We start from the raw sequence: 15,825 nt of genomic DNA, 5'->3' as shown, positions 1-15,825 counted from the left end.
TTTCTGGGATTTGAATTTAGGACCTCTAAAAGGGCAGTCAATACTCTTAACCGCTGAGCCATCTCTCCAGCTCCCCTGAGCTAAGTTCTTATGCCCACTGCCTTGTCCCATCAGATCTCCAAGAAACTCAAGTGGTAACACAGATATACACATAGACGTCTAGGCAAGGCCCAGGCTGCAACTGAAGCCAAAGGGATTTTTGTCCTGGACATTGTAGATAGAACCAGCCAGGTGTCCTCTGCAGACCAAGGAAGACCTGGTCACCCCTCACTCCAGATGATCTAAGGCCATTAGAGGAGCAATTCACTAGCCAGTAAGAAAAATGGGGGAAGGCATTGGATACTGATCAGTAATGGAGAAAAAGGGTGCCTGTTGTGACCTTGGACCATCCCCAGACACTAAGCCAGCACAAGGAAAGAGCCCACCACTACCTGGAGGACCCAGAGGTAGACATTGAATGAATGCATATACTAAAGGCCATTGAAGTCAGCCTAAGCAGACTTCTCCCCCTTACTCCCAATATCCTGGAAATCTATACTCCCTATACAGGCCAGCAGCTGTACTTTCTTGAATCTCTATAAAAGTAAACTGAAGAAATCAGTCAAGATGGCCTCAGAGGGTCTGCCAAGGGAGAAGGAAGACAGTGCCTTTTCTGAGTGCCCCTCAGACCAGACACAAGCTTCTACTGGTCTATTGGTCAGAAGCACTCAAAGAAAGGGGTCTCCATAGCCAGGATGCCTTTGATTCCCACCTGATACCCCAAATTATAGAAGGAATTAGAAGCCTGAGGCTTGGTAGGAGTCATGGTACTGACCCTGATGAGGGCAGTTTGGGTTACTGTGGAAGAGATGGAAGTGCTCCAGAGCCTGTTCCTTTCTAGAGGTGACCTTGTCCAATAGTAATGTGACTTCAGATGGGACCAGAGGCCACTCATATATCCTCAAGCCACAGCTCAACAGGTTACTGAGGTCCTGTGAGTAACTACCATGCTTTCCTGTCCTCACTATTCTTGGGTCAATGAGATGGTGCCTGCAGCCATGTCTGATCATCTGAGTTTGAACCCCAGGACCCCAGGAGTGCAGGCTGATGGCTACTGAGGAAGGGGAGAGTGAATTCTCGCAAGTTGTCATCTGACCTCCACATCCATGCCATCCGTTTATCTATATTCATGATGAAAAAAATTAATAAAGCAGGAAGTGATGACATGTGCCTTCAATCTAATCCCAGGATTAAGGACAGAGGCAAGTGGATCTGTCTGAGTTCTAAACCTAGTCAGGGCTATCTAGTGAGACCTTGCTTCAAGACAAAAATAAATAAATGAACAAATGCATAAATAAATACTCTCTTTTGGAAAAAAAAATCAATAAAAGTGTTTGCTTCCCTGTAACCCTTGTTTAAGAAGAGAATCAGCTCCTGAACATTTTTCGTTGTTGTTCTTTTTCAAGACAGTGTTTCTCTGTGTATCCCTGGATGTTCTGGAACTTGTCTGTAGACTAGGCTGGCCTTCAACTAATCTTTATACATGCTGTGATAGGCATGTCCAGAAAGACACACACATATAAATAGGTTAATAAAATACTTAAAAGGTGGGGGGTTGAGGGCTAAAAAAGAGATGACTCAGTCGGTGGCTAAGAACACTGGATTTTTTTCCAGAGGATCCAGGTTTAATTCTCAGCACCCACATGACTGCTCACAACCAACTCCAGATCTAGGTAATTCAAAGCCTTCTTCTGTCCTCATGGGCCCTGCACACATGTGGTACATAGGCAAACAGGCAGGCAAAACCACTCATATACATAAAATGATAAATTTTAAACGGCTTTTTTATATACTTGATTTAATTTTATTTACATGCATTGGTGTCTTGCTTGTATGAATGTTTGTGTTGTGAGGGTGTTGGATGTAACTCCTTGAGACTGAAGTTAAAGACAGTTGTGAGCTGCCCTGTGAGCAATGGAAATTGAACCTGGGTCCTCTGGAAGAACAGCCAGTACTCTTAACTGCTGACCATCTATCCAGCCCCCCCCCCCATTTTTTTAAGAGAGAGTGAGGAAAGAGGTCTTGCCCTCTCTTAGCTGCTTTTTCACAAAACTCAGTCTGCTGAGGTCACACAGCCAGTGCCTAGTTTTAACTATCCCCAGGGGAACAGTACCTGAAAACCAACACCTGATCCTATTGACCAAAACTTGCCTCTTGGGGCTCTTTCTGCCCAAATCTCCTCTCAGATTTGTATCCTTGGGGAACATGCTTGCCTATCCTTGCTTCTCCCTTTTACTCCACCTGGCTAACATTTCCTTCTATGGCTACCCTTTCCACCACCACCGTTGTATACCTCTCCCCTCCTTGTATACACACACACACTCAGAAAAAGAGCTGAAAACCCTTCATCATGGAAAATGGTGTCATAGAACATCTATCTGATCCTAGAAAGACCTAGACATAGACCTTCCACTCAAGAGGACAGGGAAGGACAATGGGACTAAGACAAAAGATATGAGAGCATCTGAGGATTCCCAAGGCACAGACATGTCACCCCTGAACAGAAGGGGAGCAGCAGGTCCAAAACTAAAAATTGGATGTATCTTTTGTTATGACATGAAAACTTCCCCAGTAGGAGCAAATGACGGCTGTTTGATGTGACAGCACAGGCCTCTCAGAACCCTCTTTACCCCATCTTCAGCCAAAACAGAGGACAAATGGGACCCCAATCCCAGACTCCAGCCTAGGGAGGGATGTCCAGGCCAAGAGTCACATGGTACCCAGTAACTGCTGGTGCAGTTCTTGGAAGTCATTCAGCAGAAAGAAATCAGAAGCAGAGAAAGGGCTGGGACATGGGCAGCCTCAAGTTTCCCAAAGCAGCAAGGAGGGCCCATGAGTCCGAACACAAGACAGCAGGGCTCTGAGCAATGCACAGGCATTGTGCAGTTCAGGAAGACCCCCAGGACAATGGCTAATGTGTTTAACTGGTGGCTAGAAGTCTTAACTGGAATTTTAACTTCTTCCTGGCCCTGACCCTCGTAATAAGAAGCCATTCCAGACTTTGCATTTGGTAGATATTTTATATAAGATTTATTTATTTCATGTATGTGAGTACACTGTTGCTGTCTTCAGACACACCAGAAGAGGGCATTAGATTCCTATTACAGATGGTTGTGAGCCACCATGTGCTTGCTGGGAATTGAACTCAGGACCTCTGGAAGAGCAGACAATGCTCTTAACCACTGAGCCATCTCTCCAACCCCATTTGGTAGATATTAACAAGGGATCTTTGTTGTGTTGAAGTTGGGGGTACAGCCATCAGTGGACACAGGAGATTGAAGGGCAGTGATCATACTATACCAGAGTCCCTAGGGAACCCACGGTTGCTCACCAAGATGAGGGTGATGATTCTAGGAAGAGCAAAGTACAGGCAGCTGCTCTGCCAAGTTTAGGCCAAGTTTCTAGGTAAACCGGACCAGCCGCTGAGAAGAGCCAGGATTACCGCAGGAGTGTCAGATAGATGTCCTTTAATACAGAGCTGCTGGCCCAGCCAGAAGCTCAGGATCCATTTATTTGCAGTACTCCTTTCTGAACTCTGGAAGCCAAGAAAATGGCTAATGTCTGCTCTCTGTCCCTTAGTTCCAGTGGGAAAGTAAATGAAGACATTTGGCATGACTTTCCAAGGGATTCTCAGGCAGGGGGTCCCTGGAATGTGGGATCATCATATGGGATGAGGAAGTAAAAGTGCTCACCTTTATCCAGATCCACATCCTTGGCAGGCAGGGGACTGTGAGCCAGCTCAGCCCTCTCCTTCAGGATGTTATTTTTGTAATCTGGTTGGGGAAAGAAAAAAATAAGTGCCACACAAAAATGTACTTCCAGGGGCTGGAGAGATGGCTCAGTGGTTAAGAGCACTGACTGCTCTTCCAGAGGTCCTGAGTTCAAATCCCAGAAACCACATGGTGGCTCACAACCATCTGTAATGGAATCTGATGCCCTCTTCTGGTGTGTCTGAAGACAGCTACAGTGTTCTGAGCCATCTCTCCAGCCCCTTAAAAATTTTTTTTATTTCCCCTGGACCCTCTGGCCCTCACCCCTACCTAGCTGGATGTCCTCAGTCCTATATGGAGCCTGGTCCCTTGTGGCTACAGCAAACTCCACCATGTTCACATCCTTCCTAAAGGGAGACAGACAGCAGTTTAAGAGGCCCTGGGCAAGACAGGTCTGGGAGGAGAGTTGGGACGACAAACTCACCCCTTTGATTTCCCAGCTTTTCTGTCTGAGGTCTTGCATCCTGTAAAGAGAGAGTTATTGGGTTGGTCTCACTGTCCTTGGTTAATCTGGGCCCCTCTGTTCCAAGGGTCCTGCCTCACCTCCACTGTGATGATGGCGTATAGCCAGGACTACAGTGATGAGCAGCAAGGTGAAGACCAGTAGTGTAGCCAGCACATAGCCCAATTGCTGGAAGAAATGTGAGTGGTCCTCTGGGACAATGACGTTGATGATGCTGTGGCCTCGGGCCAGGGTGGGATCTAGAGGTAAGTAGCAAGCATCAGAAAACCTCTGCAAGCCAGGTGGTGGTGGTGCAGGCTTTTAATCTCATCACTCAGGAGGCAGAGGCAGGTGGATCTTTGTGAGTTCAAGCCTGATCTACAGAGCTAGTTCCAGGACAGCTGAGAAAAGAAACCCTGTCTTGTAAGACAAAAGTAAAGCAAACAAACAAACAAAAAGAAAAAAAAGGAGGAGGAGGACAAAGAGGAAAGAAAAAAGGAGAGACAGGCAGCCTCCGAAATACCGTTAGCACTCTAGGTCACAACAGGGCCCCTTCTCAGGCCTCAGGCTGCACACACACCTGGGTTAGAAGCACTGTTGTGACCAGATCCATTGCCAGGAGAAGCACGAGCTGGTGGCTCAAAGGCAGGCTCCGTGACCTGTAAGTGGAAGACTCTGCGCTCATGGAGACCACAGTAGTGGTGGTGCAGGTGGCAAGAATAGATGCCCTCATCAGCCGGCTCCAGCTCATCTATACGTAGGGAGAAGTCACCGCGTGCAAAAGCATTGGTGCTCACTGACACGCGATCACGCAGGAAAGGTGGTCCGTAGGCACGGCGCTCGCCAGATGCATACAGGTCAAGCAATCGGTCAGCGCGGTCATGTGGCACCCCAGGTAGTTGTCGGTCCCAATGGACCACCTGCTGCGCTTCCTCTAAGTGGCGGTCGGTCCACAAGTGCTCACGGTTCACGCAAGTCATCAGTGCCGGTGCGCCGTGGGCCACCACCAACACTTCCTTCTCCCCGTCCCAGTAAGCACGACTTAATAAGGCTGCGGATGCAGTGAGAAAGGCAGTCAGATCACCTCACAAAGGTGAGGAGTGGGAAGGATAGGAATGAAAATAGCAAAGGAGGGTAAGGGGCACACTCACGATCATCAGTGACCTGGAGGCGCACGGCCAGGCTCTCGTAGAGGTGGCAGTAGTGATGGTGCAGATTGCAGGTGTACACCCCTTCGTCGCCCCTCTCCACAGCTGCTAGGCAAAAGATAACTTCAGCTTGAGGAAACCCGTCCTCCTCCATGGCCCCTCCCCTAAAATCGTACGGGCCCCTCCACAGCCCCGCCTATCCCTATTCGGCCCCTCCAACCTTATGAAGGCCTCTCTTGGTCTTTCCTGCATATCCTCCCTCAACCTTCCAGCTCCCTCCAGCTACCCATCCCACCCCCATTCCTCTACCACTCCACCCCACCCCCATCCCTACCGCCAAGATTTCAATTTATGCCAAAGTTTCAGCCCGCCATAGTTCTATAGCGCACCGCGGATGAGCAGCGAGAAGTTGCCGTCCTGAAAGGCAGAAGGCGATAGCAGGAGGCGGTCGCGATCGCGCGGCTCGTACACGCGCTGTTCACCCGCCGAGTACATATCCACAAGTCGGCGCCCTTGGCTGCCCGGGCCACCACTGAGGTCCCAGTGGACCACGCGCTGGCGATCATGCAGCCGGTCTTGGGTCCACACCATGCGCGGGCTCTGGCATCGTAGCACCGCCTGGGTTCCGGCTGCCCAGCTCACCACAGACTCAGACACCACAGAGCTGCTGGCCGCTGGGGTCCCTGAAGGCCCTTGTCAGGAAGGGGAAGTCAGTGGCAGAAGTCAAGATTGGAGGCAGGATGGATTAGGAGAGGAATGGACCCTGAAGGGGGTCTGGCTCACAGCTGGGTAAGGGATACTAACCTGAGGACAGGACTGCAGAGCCTGAAAAAAAGAGGAATAAAGCTGTAGACATTTTTCACCTTTGCACCCCAGGACCACTTGGGCCCTCCTGCAGCCATGGCAGTTTGTTGCCATGTTGCCCGCTTAACAAGTTCTGTAGAGAAGCTGCAGAAATCGCCTTAGTGTCCACCTTCCTGACTATACAGACAGCTCTGGTGAGTGGGAAACCAGACATCTGGCAGTGAGTAAAAGTGTGAGTTTGAAGTAGCTGTGGTTACACCATAGCAACAAGTCCACCTGAACTGCTCTAGCATGACGCTGAGACAAACAGAAGTAGTATGTGCATCTCTGCTGAGCCTTTAAGAACTTTCAGACCTCAGACATTCATAGCCCTGTCCCCCACCTCTACCCCACCCCCCACACACCCTGGGTACAGTATGTACCTCTGCTGGCCTTCCTCAAGAGCAGAGACCCACAGTCCTAAAAGATGACACGGGAGTGAATCCTGACCTGACACCACCGGCCCAAGTTACTGCTGTGGAGAAGTGGCTTAGGTCCCAGGCTTTTAAGAAAAATGTGCCTGGTCAGCAGGCCAGAGAGGGCAGGCCTCGGGGCTCTGAAAAGGGGGCTGGAACTAGCCCCTTAGTTGTCAGCCCCACTTAACTTCCCTTCCCACAACAGGGAGGACTGCATCCTAAGCAGCTGACCCTGGAGCCAAACAAAGTGTGGGTACAGAAGTCACCCTTGGCCATATCCTCCCCATTTAGGCTCTCTGGGATTTCTTTTAGAGTACCTGAAGGCTTCGTGATCCTCTAAGTAAACTGCTATTTTGAGCACCCAGCCCAGTCCTTTTCTTTGATGAGGGCTCTCCACCCCTCCCAACCTAAACCCAGACAGTTCACCCACACGCTGCCCCACACCCAGCCCCACTCTCACACTCACTCTGAAGAAGCACCAGTTTCCACAGCAAGACACAGGATAGCAGTTCCATGGCGCCTGCGGGGACGGCACCGTGCTTTGTCTTACTCAGCTCTAACTCTCCAGAAAAACAGCCGACCCCCTCTCTCTCTTTCTGCCAGCACCCGCTGACATCACGGAGGCCCGGGCCGGGTCTGTGCCCCGCCCACTGCGCTGCTCTACAGCTTGGCCTCCCCCATCTTAACTGGCCTATAATGCTGCAGACACCCTGTCTGGGCCCAGCTGGTGGGAGGGTCTGAGAAGAGAGGCTTGACCAGTCACTGGTCAGTCCTGGGGAGGGGCAGAAGCTCAGTCCTGGGACAGAAGAGGCCTGAAGATTCCTGAGGCCATGTGGGTGCCAAGCATCTGGTAAACTTCCTGAGCTTCAGCAGAACTGAAATTGTTTGAGGGTGAACGATCTGTACCCCCTGCTCTGACATTCTCCTGTGTGATCAGTCAGGCCAGAGAAACTGGGCTATTTTCTCTGTTCTTGTACTCTGCCAGATCGGGTGACTTCCGATTCTACTTTAGTTGAGGGTGATTTTACTATCCCCTTCTTTGGCACCATAGTAGGTTCCCTGAGGACAAGATGATGGCAATGTGGTCCAGTTATCTTCAGGATCAAGAACAGCCAAGAACTGTCAGGCATGTTGGCCCACACCATTAATTCAGTACTTGGGAGGCAGAGGCGGACGAATCTCTTGAGTTTGAGGCAAACCTGGTTTTCATAGTGAGTTCCAGACCAGCCACAGCTACACGTGATGTTACCCTTCTCAAACAGGACAAAGAACAGCCAACCAGGGAAGTGAGTGATAGGAACTCTGGGCACTGAGGACAAAGTGTGAGTGTGGTCACATGACTTTCCACCATGATTTGATGATTGGGGCTGTCCACATTCTTAAGGCAAACCCAAGTGTCATCAAACTAGGACTGGATTACTGTGATCTGGGAAACCTCCACTTGGAGGAAAGGGGGTGGAACTCTCTCAACTGAAAGAACTAATTTGAAGCCCTGGGAAAAACAAAGTCATATAAACAAATGGGAAATAACAGAGTAGCACTGTGTACCATCCTGTTCCTACTAGTTAAGCAAACCTCAGAACAAAAAGGAAAAGAATCCAAGAAAACCACAGAAGCCCTTAACTAGTTTAGGCCTCCTCTTTGGATATAATTGGTACAGGCCCTATCCCTGGAGGTTGGGGTGGGGTCCCCAAGTCCTCAGCCAAGCCAGAACCTCAGCCTAGCTGGCTCCTAGAGGGGAGGGGGCAACAGAGAGCACCAGTTATGAGGCTATAGGAAGCCCCTCAGGACTTAAGGGAGCCATCTCCTCTCCTGGATCTGAACCAGCCAGAACATGAACTTGGCTCCCAGATCTTCCCTGGGACTTTTATTCTGGAAAAAAAACAAGTTCTACCCAGCAGGCCATCCCCGAATCCTCCCTTTCTGGCTTTCCAAAATGTTTTTCTAAATGCTGCCTTACTTGCTACAGCATCTGCCTCTGCTCCGCACTCTCTGGCTCTGATCTCTGTCTCCCCTCTCTACTCTCCCATGGTTGTCCCAGTTTGTCCTTTGTCCTGTTTCTTCTCGTGGAGGGAAAGTGTCTGGGAAGTGATGGACAGACACAGAGGTGGTGGTCCAGGCTGAATCCTAAATATGAGAGGGGACTTACTTCCAGGTAGAGGACTGAGGAAGAGGAACTAGAAGGAGCCTGTTCTATACCTCTGCTAAGGTCTTCTCTTTGCAGACTCTTTGGTCTCAGGGCTCCACTTGAGGTTTGAGGAACTCTCAAAAACGGTAAATCCCAATAACCTACTTTCAGGTCACAGGCCAGATGCTGATATATCTATAGGAGACCCCCCCAGAGACAGGGACCTGTGGACCCTTGGCCGACACCTTTCCCCATCCTATCCTCTGCTTCGGTCCAGAGGAGTCACAATGGACAGCAGAAGTCGCTAGCCTTCCTCCAACTACCTCTCCCCCCTTCACCACATCCTTAAGCAGGAAATAGCCACAGATGAAAACTGAAGCCAAGCAGGCAGCCTGGGCTGCTAACCAAGCCACCTGCCCCTCCCATAATTAAGAGCATGAGCTACTCCAGCTCCTTCCCTATCTATACTGTGGAGCCCCTGGCTCCCTTTCCTTTGCCCCTTGCTTCCCAGACCCAGCTAGAATCTTTGTCCCTCTAGGAAGAAAACAGATCAAGACAAAGCAAAACCACTGACCTAGTGGTACTTTGCCCAAGCCTCAGCCAATCCAGAGCCCTAGACCTAGGATTTAGGGGTGTGGCCAGACAAGAGGTATCAGCCAGCTCAGTAAGCACAAAGACTAAGAATCTGATGTTGGCTCCTATTCCTGGTGACTTGGACATTCCAGGCAGCCCGGCTCATTGGGGCAAAAAACCACAGGACCAGAGATTCAGTCAAGCCCAACTCCCCCACCACAGGCTTCTTAAGGTCGAAAGGAATATAATCAAACCAGACACAGGCACAAACTGAATTGCTTATGTATCCACTGTTACTCATCCATAAAGACCCATGTTGGTCTTTATTCATCCAGCACTTGCCAAAAACCCACTGTGTACCAAGCACTCAAGATTTAATGTTAAACTAGACAGTGCACCAGTCCCTGCCCTACTGATAGATGAGCATACTTACCTTTTACAATGTATTTATTTACTTATTTATTTATTGAGAAAGAGTCTCTCTACATAGCCTTGGCTGCGGTGGAATTCACTATGTAGACCAGACTGGACTCGAATTCACTGAGATCTACCTCCCTCTATTTACCAAGTACTAGAATGAAAGTCATGCACCACTACACCTGACTTATGATTATTTAAAAGATATTTATGGTGTGTGTATGTGTCTCACCTGCATGTATAATGTACATCTGTGTACTACATGAAGTACACTCAGAAGTCAGAAGAGAGCATCAGATCCCCTGGAACCAAAGCTGCATATTGTTGTTAGCTGCCTTTCCATGCTAGGAATCAAATCTGGGTCCTCTGTAAGAGCAACAAAACACTCTTAACCACTAGACTACCTCTTATGATCATTTCTAAACAGAAGTGGGATGGACATAGTGGCACAAGCCTGTTACCCCAGCATTCAAGAGGCTGAGGTAGTAGATCACCCTTAGTAAGGACCTGCCTTAAAATAAATGTCACAAGAATAGGTCTCAGCCATCTGACTAGGGTTGGTCTGACAGTTTAGAGCTGCCATGGACAGAGAAGGAAATGGAGATAATGGCCTATCAAGTCCTCATTGTTAGTAGAATTCTAAGAATTCCCAAGACTATGGACATTGGTTTCTGCACCCTGGAGTCCCCTGTGTAACTGTGAGCACAATGGTGGCTCCTGGGATTTGAACTCAGGACCTCTGGAAGAGCAGTCAGTGCTCTTAATGACTGAGCCACCTCTCCAGCCCAGCCATATGCATACTTGATCAGGCTGCATAACACTAAAAAGTGAGAGAATGTCCCTGCTCTGGTGACAAAGCACCTAGTAAAGTAGATGCAAAGAGTTAATCCCTCTAGTCCAGAAGGAGCAGCTACCTAGAGGTAAGAGTCCCATCAAGTGGCAATAGGTCAAGGTCTGAGGGTGGCCTTTGAAAGTCTGAGTCTGCAGCCAAATAAATTATCTTCATCCCTGCAGCTTTGAGGAATCAGATTCTGTAGTAATCTTGGTGGTCTAGAAGTAGACCCCCAGGCTTTGGAGATACTCTGACTTCGGACTTCTGAGACAATAAGCAGAGCCAGACTGTGGAATGGTAAGGGAACAAGTGTGATTTGTACAGTGATAAGGGCCAACACAACTCCATAATAGGAGCAAGTTCTCATTTCATAGGGAATGATTTACCAGTATCCACAATCCCAGGTTTCTCAGTAAGAACTGGGTATGATAGAGGGACCAACATGAACAAAGTACTGGGTCAAAAAATCTATCTGGATCTTGCTAGGATCTGTGTGGACCCCTCCTGTCCAAGAGGTGGACATCAGATGGTCCATGTACACCCAAGACCATAACCTTCACCATTCTACCCTCAGTAGACTGGTTCAGGAGAACTTTGTGAAGGAGATGAACTCATGCCTTTGCACATCAAAGCAGATATTTTACCACTGAACTGCATCCCTGGATTGTTCTCTATGAGCTCTGACTCATTTTTGAGAAGTAGTCACTTACGTATCTGTTGTTTCTTATAGGGTCCAGATGGTTTTCCCCATTGTGTTTCCTACACCACAGGCAGAGTGGACCCTATTACAAAGGCCTGGATATGTCTTTGGGAAGGACTGTCAGTTGCTAAGGCTTTTACCCTGGGGAGATTCAAGAGCTGCTGACAAGCTGAGAGAAAACCTGAGACCAAAAAACAAGCAAATGAGCAAAACAAAACATAGAAATGTTATTTCAGTTAGTCCAGTCAAAACTTTTTTTAAAAAGATTTATTTTTTTAAATTTATGTGAGTCTGTAGACCAGGCTGGCCTCAAACTCAGAGATCCACCTGCTTCTGCCTCCTGAGTGCTGGGATTAAAGGTGTGCAGTACAATTTATTTTTGATTTGATGGGTGGGTGTTTAGCTTGCATACATGTCTGTATACTACTTGTTTGCCTGATGCCCGCAGAGGCCAGAGGAGATGTTGGATTTATTAGGACTGAAGTTACAGACATTTATGAGCTGACATGTGGATCTAGGTCTTCTGGGAGAGCAAGAAGTGCTTTTTACCACTGGGCCATCTCTCTAGACTCTTGAGATTCACTTTGATTTTATGTGACTGGATATTTTGCCTATGTGAATATATATGTGCCATGTCATGCAGGTGTTTGTGGAGGCCAGAAATGGATACTGGAAGCCCTGGAAATGGAGTGACTGGCAGTTATGAGCTGCCACATAAGTACTTCCTGCTGAATTCAGGTTTTCTGCAAGAACAGCACTCTTAGTTCTGACCAGCTCTCCAGTCCTCCTGTCTTTTATTGTTTGGGTCTGCCAGTCAGGAATTCTGACAAGACCTGGCAGAGATGGCTTGTTTACACTGAGTATGTGTGAACTAGATAGCATAGCCAAGGCTGAAGGATCTTCATGCTTCCTCCCAGCCACTTTGTCTCTACCCATCTATGCAGCACTGTGGGGCTACACAGTTTAACTGTCTAAATGGTCACCCCTTGATGGCATAACCCCCTCTGGCTGCCTTTTATCTTGTGGCCTCCCATCATGCAGTACCTCCGGTTAGGTTCCTCTCACTGACAGAAGCTCCTACCTCTCCCTGTGTTTTCTTTCTGCCTTTTTTTTTTTCCTGCAGTTTTATTGTAAAGGATACAGATGAGGGGGCTGGAGAGATGGCTCAGTGGTTAAAAGCACTGACTGCTCTTCCAGAGGTCCTGAGTTCAATTCCTAGATACCACATGGTAGCTCACAACCAGCTGTGATGGAATCTGATGCCCTATTCTGGTGTGTCTGAAGACACTACAATGTACTCATATGAATAAGATAAATAAATCTCTTTTAAAAAAGAATACAGATGAATAATGGGAAGGCAACATATGGGAGAGTCTCAAGGGCAAGATCCTTAATCCTTGTGGAGAAGACTCAAACAACCAGGGAACTCCCTGGAGCCTTGATGTCCAAAATCTTTTTACATGGGATTTCATGGTTTTAGCAAGTATATAAAAATCAGACTTCAGAGCTGTCCTCTTTGGTTCCCTATCCTTTAAAAAAAAAGTTTATTATTGTGTGTGAGAGGTCTCATGATGTACATGTGGGTATCAGAAAACAACAAACATAATCATACTGTCCAAGTGTATTACAACTTCAACATAAAATGTTCTCCCACAAGATCATGTGTTTAGGAAGATATAGCTGGAGAAAGTTGGTAATTGAAGGGTATGTCTTTGAAATGTATAAATGGGTCCAAGTCCCTCACTCATTAGTTCCTGCTTATCATGTTAAAAGTGCTTTTTTTGCCCCATGTTCCTACCAAGAGTGTGGGGTTCAGCAACCGTGGGCCAATTTTTCTGAAACCATTAAGACCAAAATAACAGTAATAATAATAATAATTGTTATTATTATTTCTCACTCTTAGATATTTGGTCACAGCTACACAAAAGTAATCCATAGAAAATTGATACCAAGAACAGAGTTAGTGATACAACTTAACCTGTACATAGAGTTTATACTTTTTATTGAAACTAGTTTTCAGGATCAGCTTGGAAAGTTTGAAGAAGCTAAGACAAAGCTTAGAATGCTTCAAAAAAACTTACTAGGGCTGAGACATGGCTCAGTAGTTAAGAGCACTGACTGCTCTTCCAGAGGTCCTGAGTTCAAATCCCAGCAACCACATGGTGGCTCCCAACCATCTGTAATGAGATCTGATGCCCTCTTCTGCTGTGTTTGAAGTCAGCTACAGTGTCCTTACATATAATAAAAAAAATGTTAGTTAAAAAAAAAAAAAAAAGAACTTACTAGGTCACTCTGGTTGAAGTTGAAAAGACTAGAATGCCAAGAGAAATATAGAGAGTGAAAACCATACTTATGTTTCAGACGAGAACAAGGACATTGGATTAGAGGACATTCACGTAACATTGTGATGAAGAATTTGTTTACAGTTTGTCTCTTTGTCTTGTGCCTATCAGTGAAATTGATTTGAGTCATTTGCCAGCACTCAGTAGAAGATCTCTGTGATTTTGAATCTAGATGGTCTCCAGAGCTAGTTTCAGGACAGGCAGGGCTATTCAAAGAAACCCTATCTCAAAACACAAAGCAAAACAACAAAAAGAAAATGAGGAGTTATGGGGTAGAGGCAGGAGAGATGGCTCAGAGATTAACAGCATTGGCTGTTCTTCGAGAGACCTGGTTTCAATTCTCAGCACTATGTGGTAGTTCATAACACTAGTATGGTAACTCCAGATCCAGGAGAGCCAAAGCCCTCACACAGACACACATGCAGGCAAAACACCAAAGCACATAAAATAAAATAAAATAAGAATTATAACTCAGAGGTTAATAGCACTCGATGCTTTTCAGAGGACCCAATGTCAGTTCCTAGCACCAAAGCCTGCCAGTTCACAGCTGCTTGTAACTCAGAATTCAAACAATCCAGCACCATAGGCAATTATTTATTGCATACACACACACACACACACACACAAATATACAGAGGAGAAAGCTTTGAAAAATTAATGAGCTAATTAATTTGTTAGAGAAAATTTCAGGACAATGCTGTGTTCATGCTGCTTATAGCCAAGGATAACCTTGAACTTTTGTTTATAACCAGGTTTTCTGTATATCCCTGGCTGTGCTGGAACTCAATGTAGACCAGGCTGGCCTCAGACTCAGAGATCAGCCTGCCTTTGCCTCCCACACCTGGCAACCTTGAATTTCTAATTTGTTCTTTGAGTGCTGGGTCTTAGGTTTTGTGTATGTTTGCCAAGCACCTACCAATTGAGCTTACACCTCCAACCTGTACTAGAGTTTGCAGTACTAGGAATCAGGACAGTCCTCCAAACCCCAAGCTGAGTTTATGGGGACCCAAACCTCCCTAGGATTCTTGATCTGAGATTCTGTAGCCCTACACTCAGGACTGCTCAGTTCTCCTAGTAAAAGTAGGGTGGAGAAAGAAAACCTAAGGAATAGGTTATAGGAGTATGGGAAAAATATAGGAATATTTTCCCAACTTCTAATCCTAACCCTCATCCATGTTCTTTCCAGGACAACTCAAGCCAAAGACTAGTTAAAGGGGACTGTCCTCCTAGATTCTGCTCTATGTAGCACATATTGTCCTTGCCAGGCACACACACCCCTGACAGTAGGAAGACCCATTGGAGGATCAGACTTGCTTCATACAGCTGTACTTCATCCCACACAGGAGTACAATGCCCTGGCCAAAGTTCCTCAGCAGAGCTAAGAATTGTTGTATGTGGGGACCCTGAACATTTACTGGTTAAGGGATACACTAGGTAATTATATATGCTGGTTGAGCAGGCATGTGGTGGGGATAAGCTCTCAAAAGACCACATTGAGGTAGTTATTAGCTTTTAGTCTTGGCATGAGAGTTGGGTAAGGTTTGAAGACCACTCTTACCAATCCTGGCCTGGCTGGACTCTGAACTCTTGACAATGCTAGGAGGGATCAAGTTGAGCAGCTGGGAGCAGAACAAAATCACAAGCCTTCCCTTGTAGCATTTTCCTAGAACAAGGAGATATAGGGACTATAGGAAATAGAGGCCCTATAGGAAAGGATAGCTACTTGTGACCTGGGAGGAGATACAAAGATAAAAAATATAACCCTCAAATTGTCTGCTGAGATCCTGGTTGGTAAAATCTTCAAAGCCATAGGAAATAAGAATCTCATCCTCAGGACTGATTCTATGCATAGGATTGTGTGGTAGTTGTGTGTTCCTGTCTTGAGGGAATCCAGCAACATCTGTTGTCTCTGATCCCCATTCTAACAACTAAAAATGTCTCTAGAAGATCCAGGCCATGTTAAGAACCACTGCCCACAGGCAGACAGGATGGTGCATGGCTTTAATCCTAAAACTTGGGAGGCAGAAGTATGATGACCTGAGTTTGAAGACAGCCTAGTCTACATAGTTCCAGGACAGCCAGACTACATAGAGACCGTTTCAAAAAACAAAATGACAAAACCAAAAATCGCCCATTATTCTTTAGGAACTATGTAGTGAAGTAGCCCAGAGCCTC

The 15,825-nt window shown here is 46.9% G+C and overlaps 1 protein-coding gene across 2 annotated transcripts; it reads right to left on the bottom strand.

Moving 5' to 3' along the window:
• Nucleotides 1–3,092: 3,092 nt before the first annotated feature.
• On the bottom strand, nucleotides 3,093–7,271 carry MXRA8 (matrix remodeling associated 8). Of its 2 annotated transcripts, none has more exons than XM_080921325.1 (10): nucleotides 7,125–7,271; nucleotides 6,204–6,224; nucleotides 5,789–6,091; nucleotides 5,403–5,504; nucleotides 4,832–5,302; nucleotides 4,353–4,511; nucleotides 4,234–4,273; nucleotides 4,080–4,156; nucleotides 3,732–3,812; nucleotides 3,093–3,574 (listed from the first exon to the last, which is right to left on the bottom strand). In XM_080921325.1, the coding sequence occupies exons 1-10, from the start codon at nucleotides 7,171–7,173 to the stop codon at nucleotides 3,549–3,551; spliced, it is 1,329 nt and encodes a 442-aa protein (XP_080777451.1). In that variant the 5' UTR covers nucleotides 7,174–7,271; the 3' UTR covers nucleotides 3,093–3,548. The 2 variants fall into 2 exon arrangements, with proteins under 2 accessions (XP_080777451.1, XP_080777452.1); XM_080921326.1 differs by having other exon boundaries at nucleotides 5,789–6,082.
• Nucleotides 7,272–15,825: the final 8,554 nt, after the last annotated feature.

This window comes from Micromys minutus (assembly GCF_963924665.1).
Source record: "Micromys minutus genome assembly, chromosome: 9".
NCBI classification, from domain to species: Eukaryota; Metazoa; Chordata; class Mammalia; order Rodentia; family Muridae; genus Micromys; species Micromys minutus.
The sequence above is the reverse complement of the archived record's forward strand: the minus strand, read 5'-3'. Positions and strand labels throughout refer to the sequence as shown.

What these genes read in the sequence shown, in the direction of transcription:
- MXRA8 (XM_080921325.1), bottom strand. Translation starts at nt 7,173, where the DNA reads ATGGAACTGCTATCCTGTGTCTTGCTGTGGAAACTGGTGCTTCTTCAG. An exon ending in GAAACTGGTGCTTCTTCAGA is followed by an intron (nt 6,225 to 7,124) that starts GTGAGTGTGAGA and finishes TCTTTTTTTCAG; the next exon opens with GCTCTGCAGTCCTGTCCTCA. An exon ending in AAAGCTGGGAAATCAAAGGG is followed by an intron (nt 4,157 to 4,233) that starts GTGAGTTTGTCG and finishes GTCTCCCTTTAG; the next exon opens with GAAGGATGTGAACATGGTGG.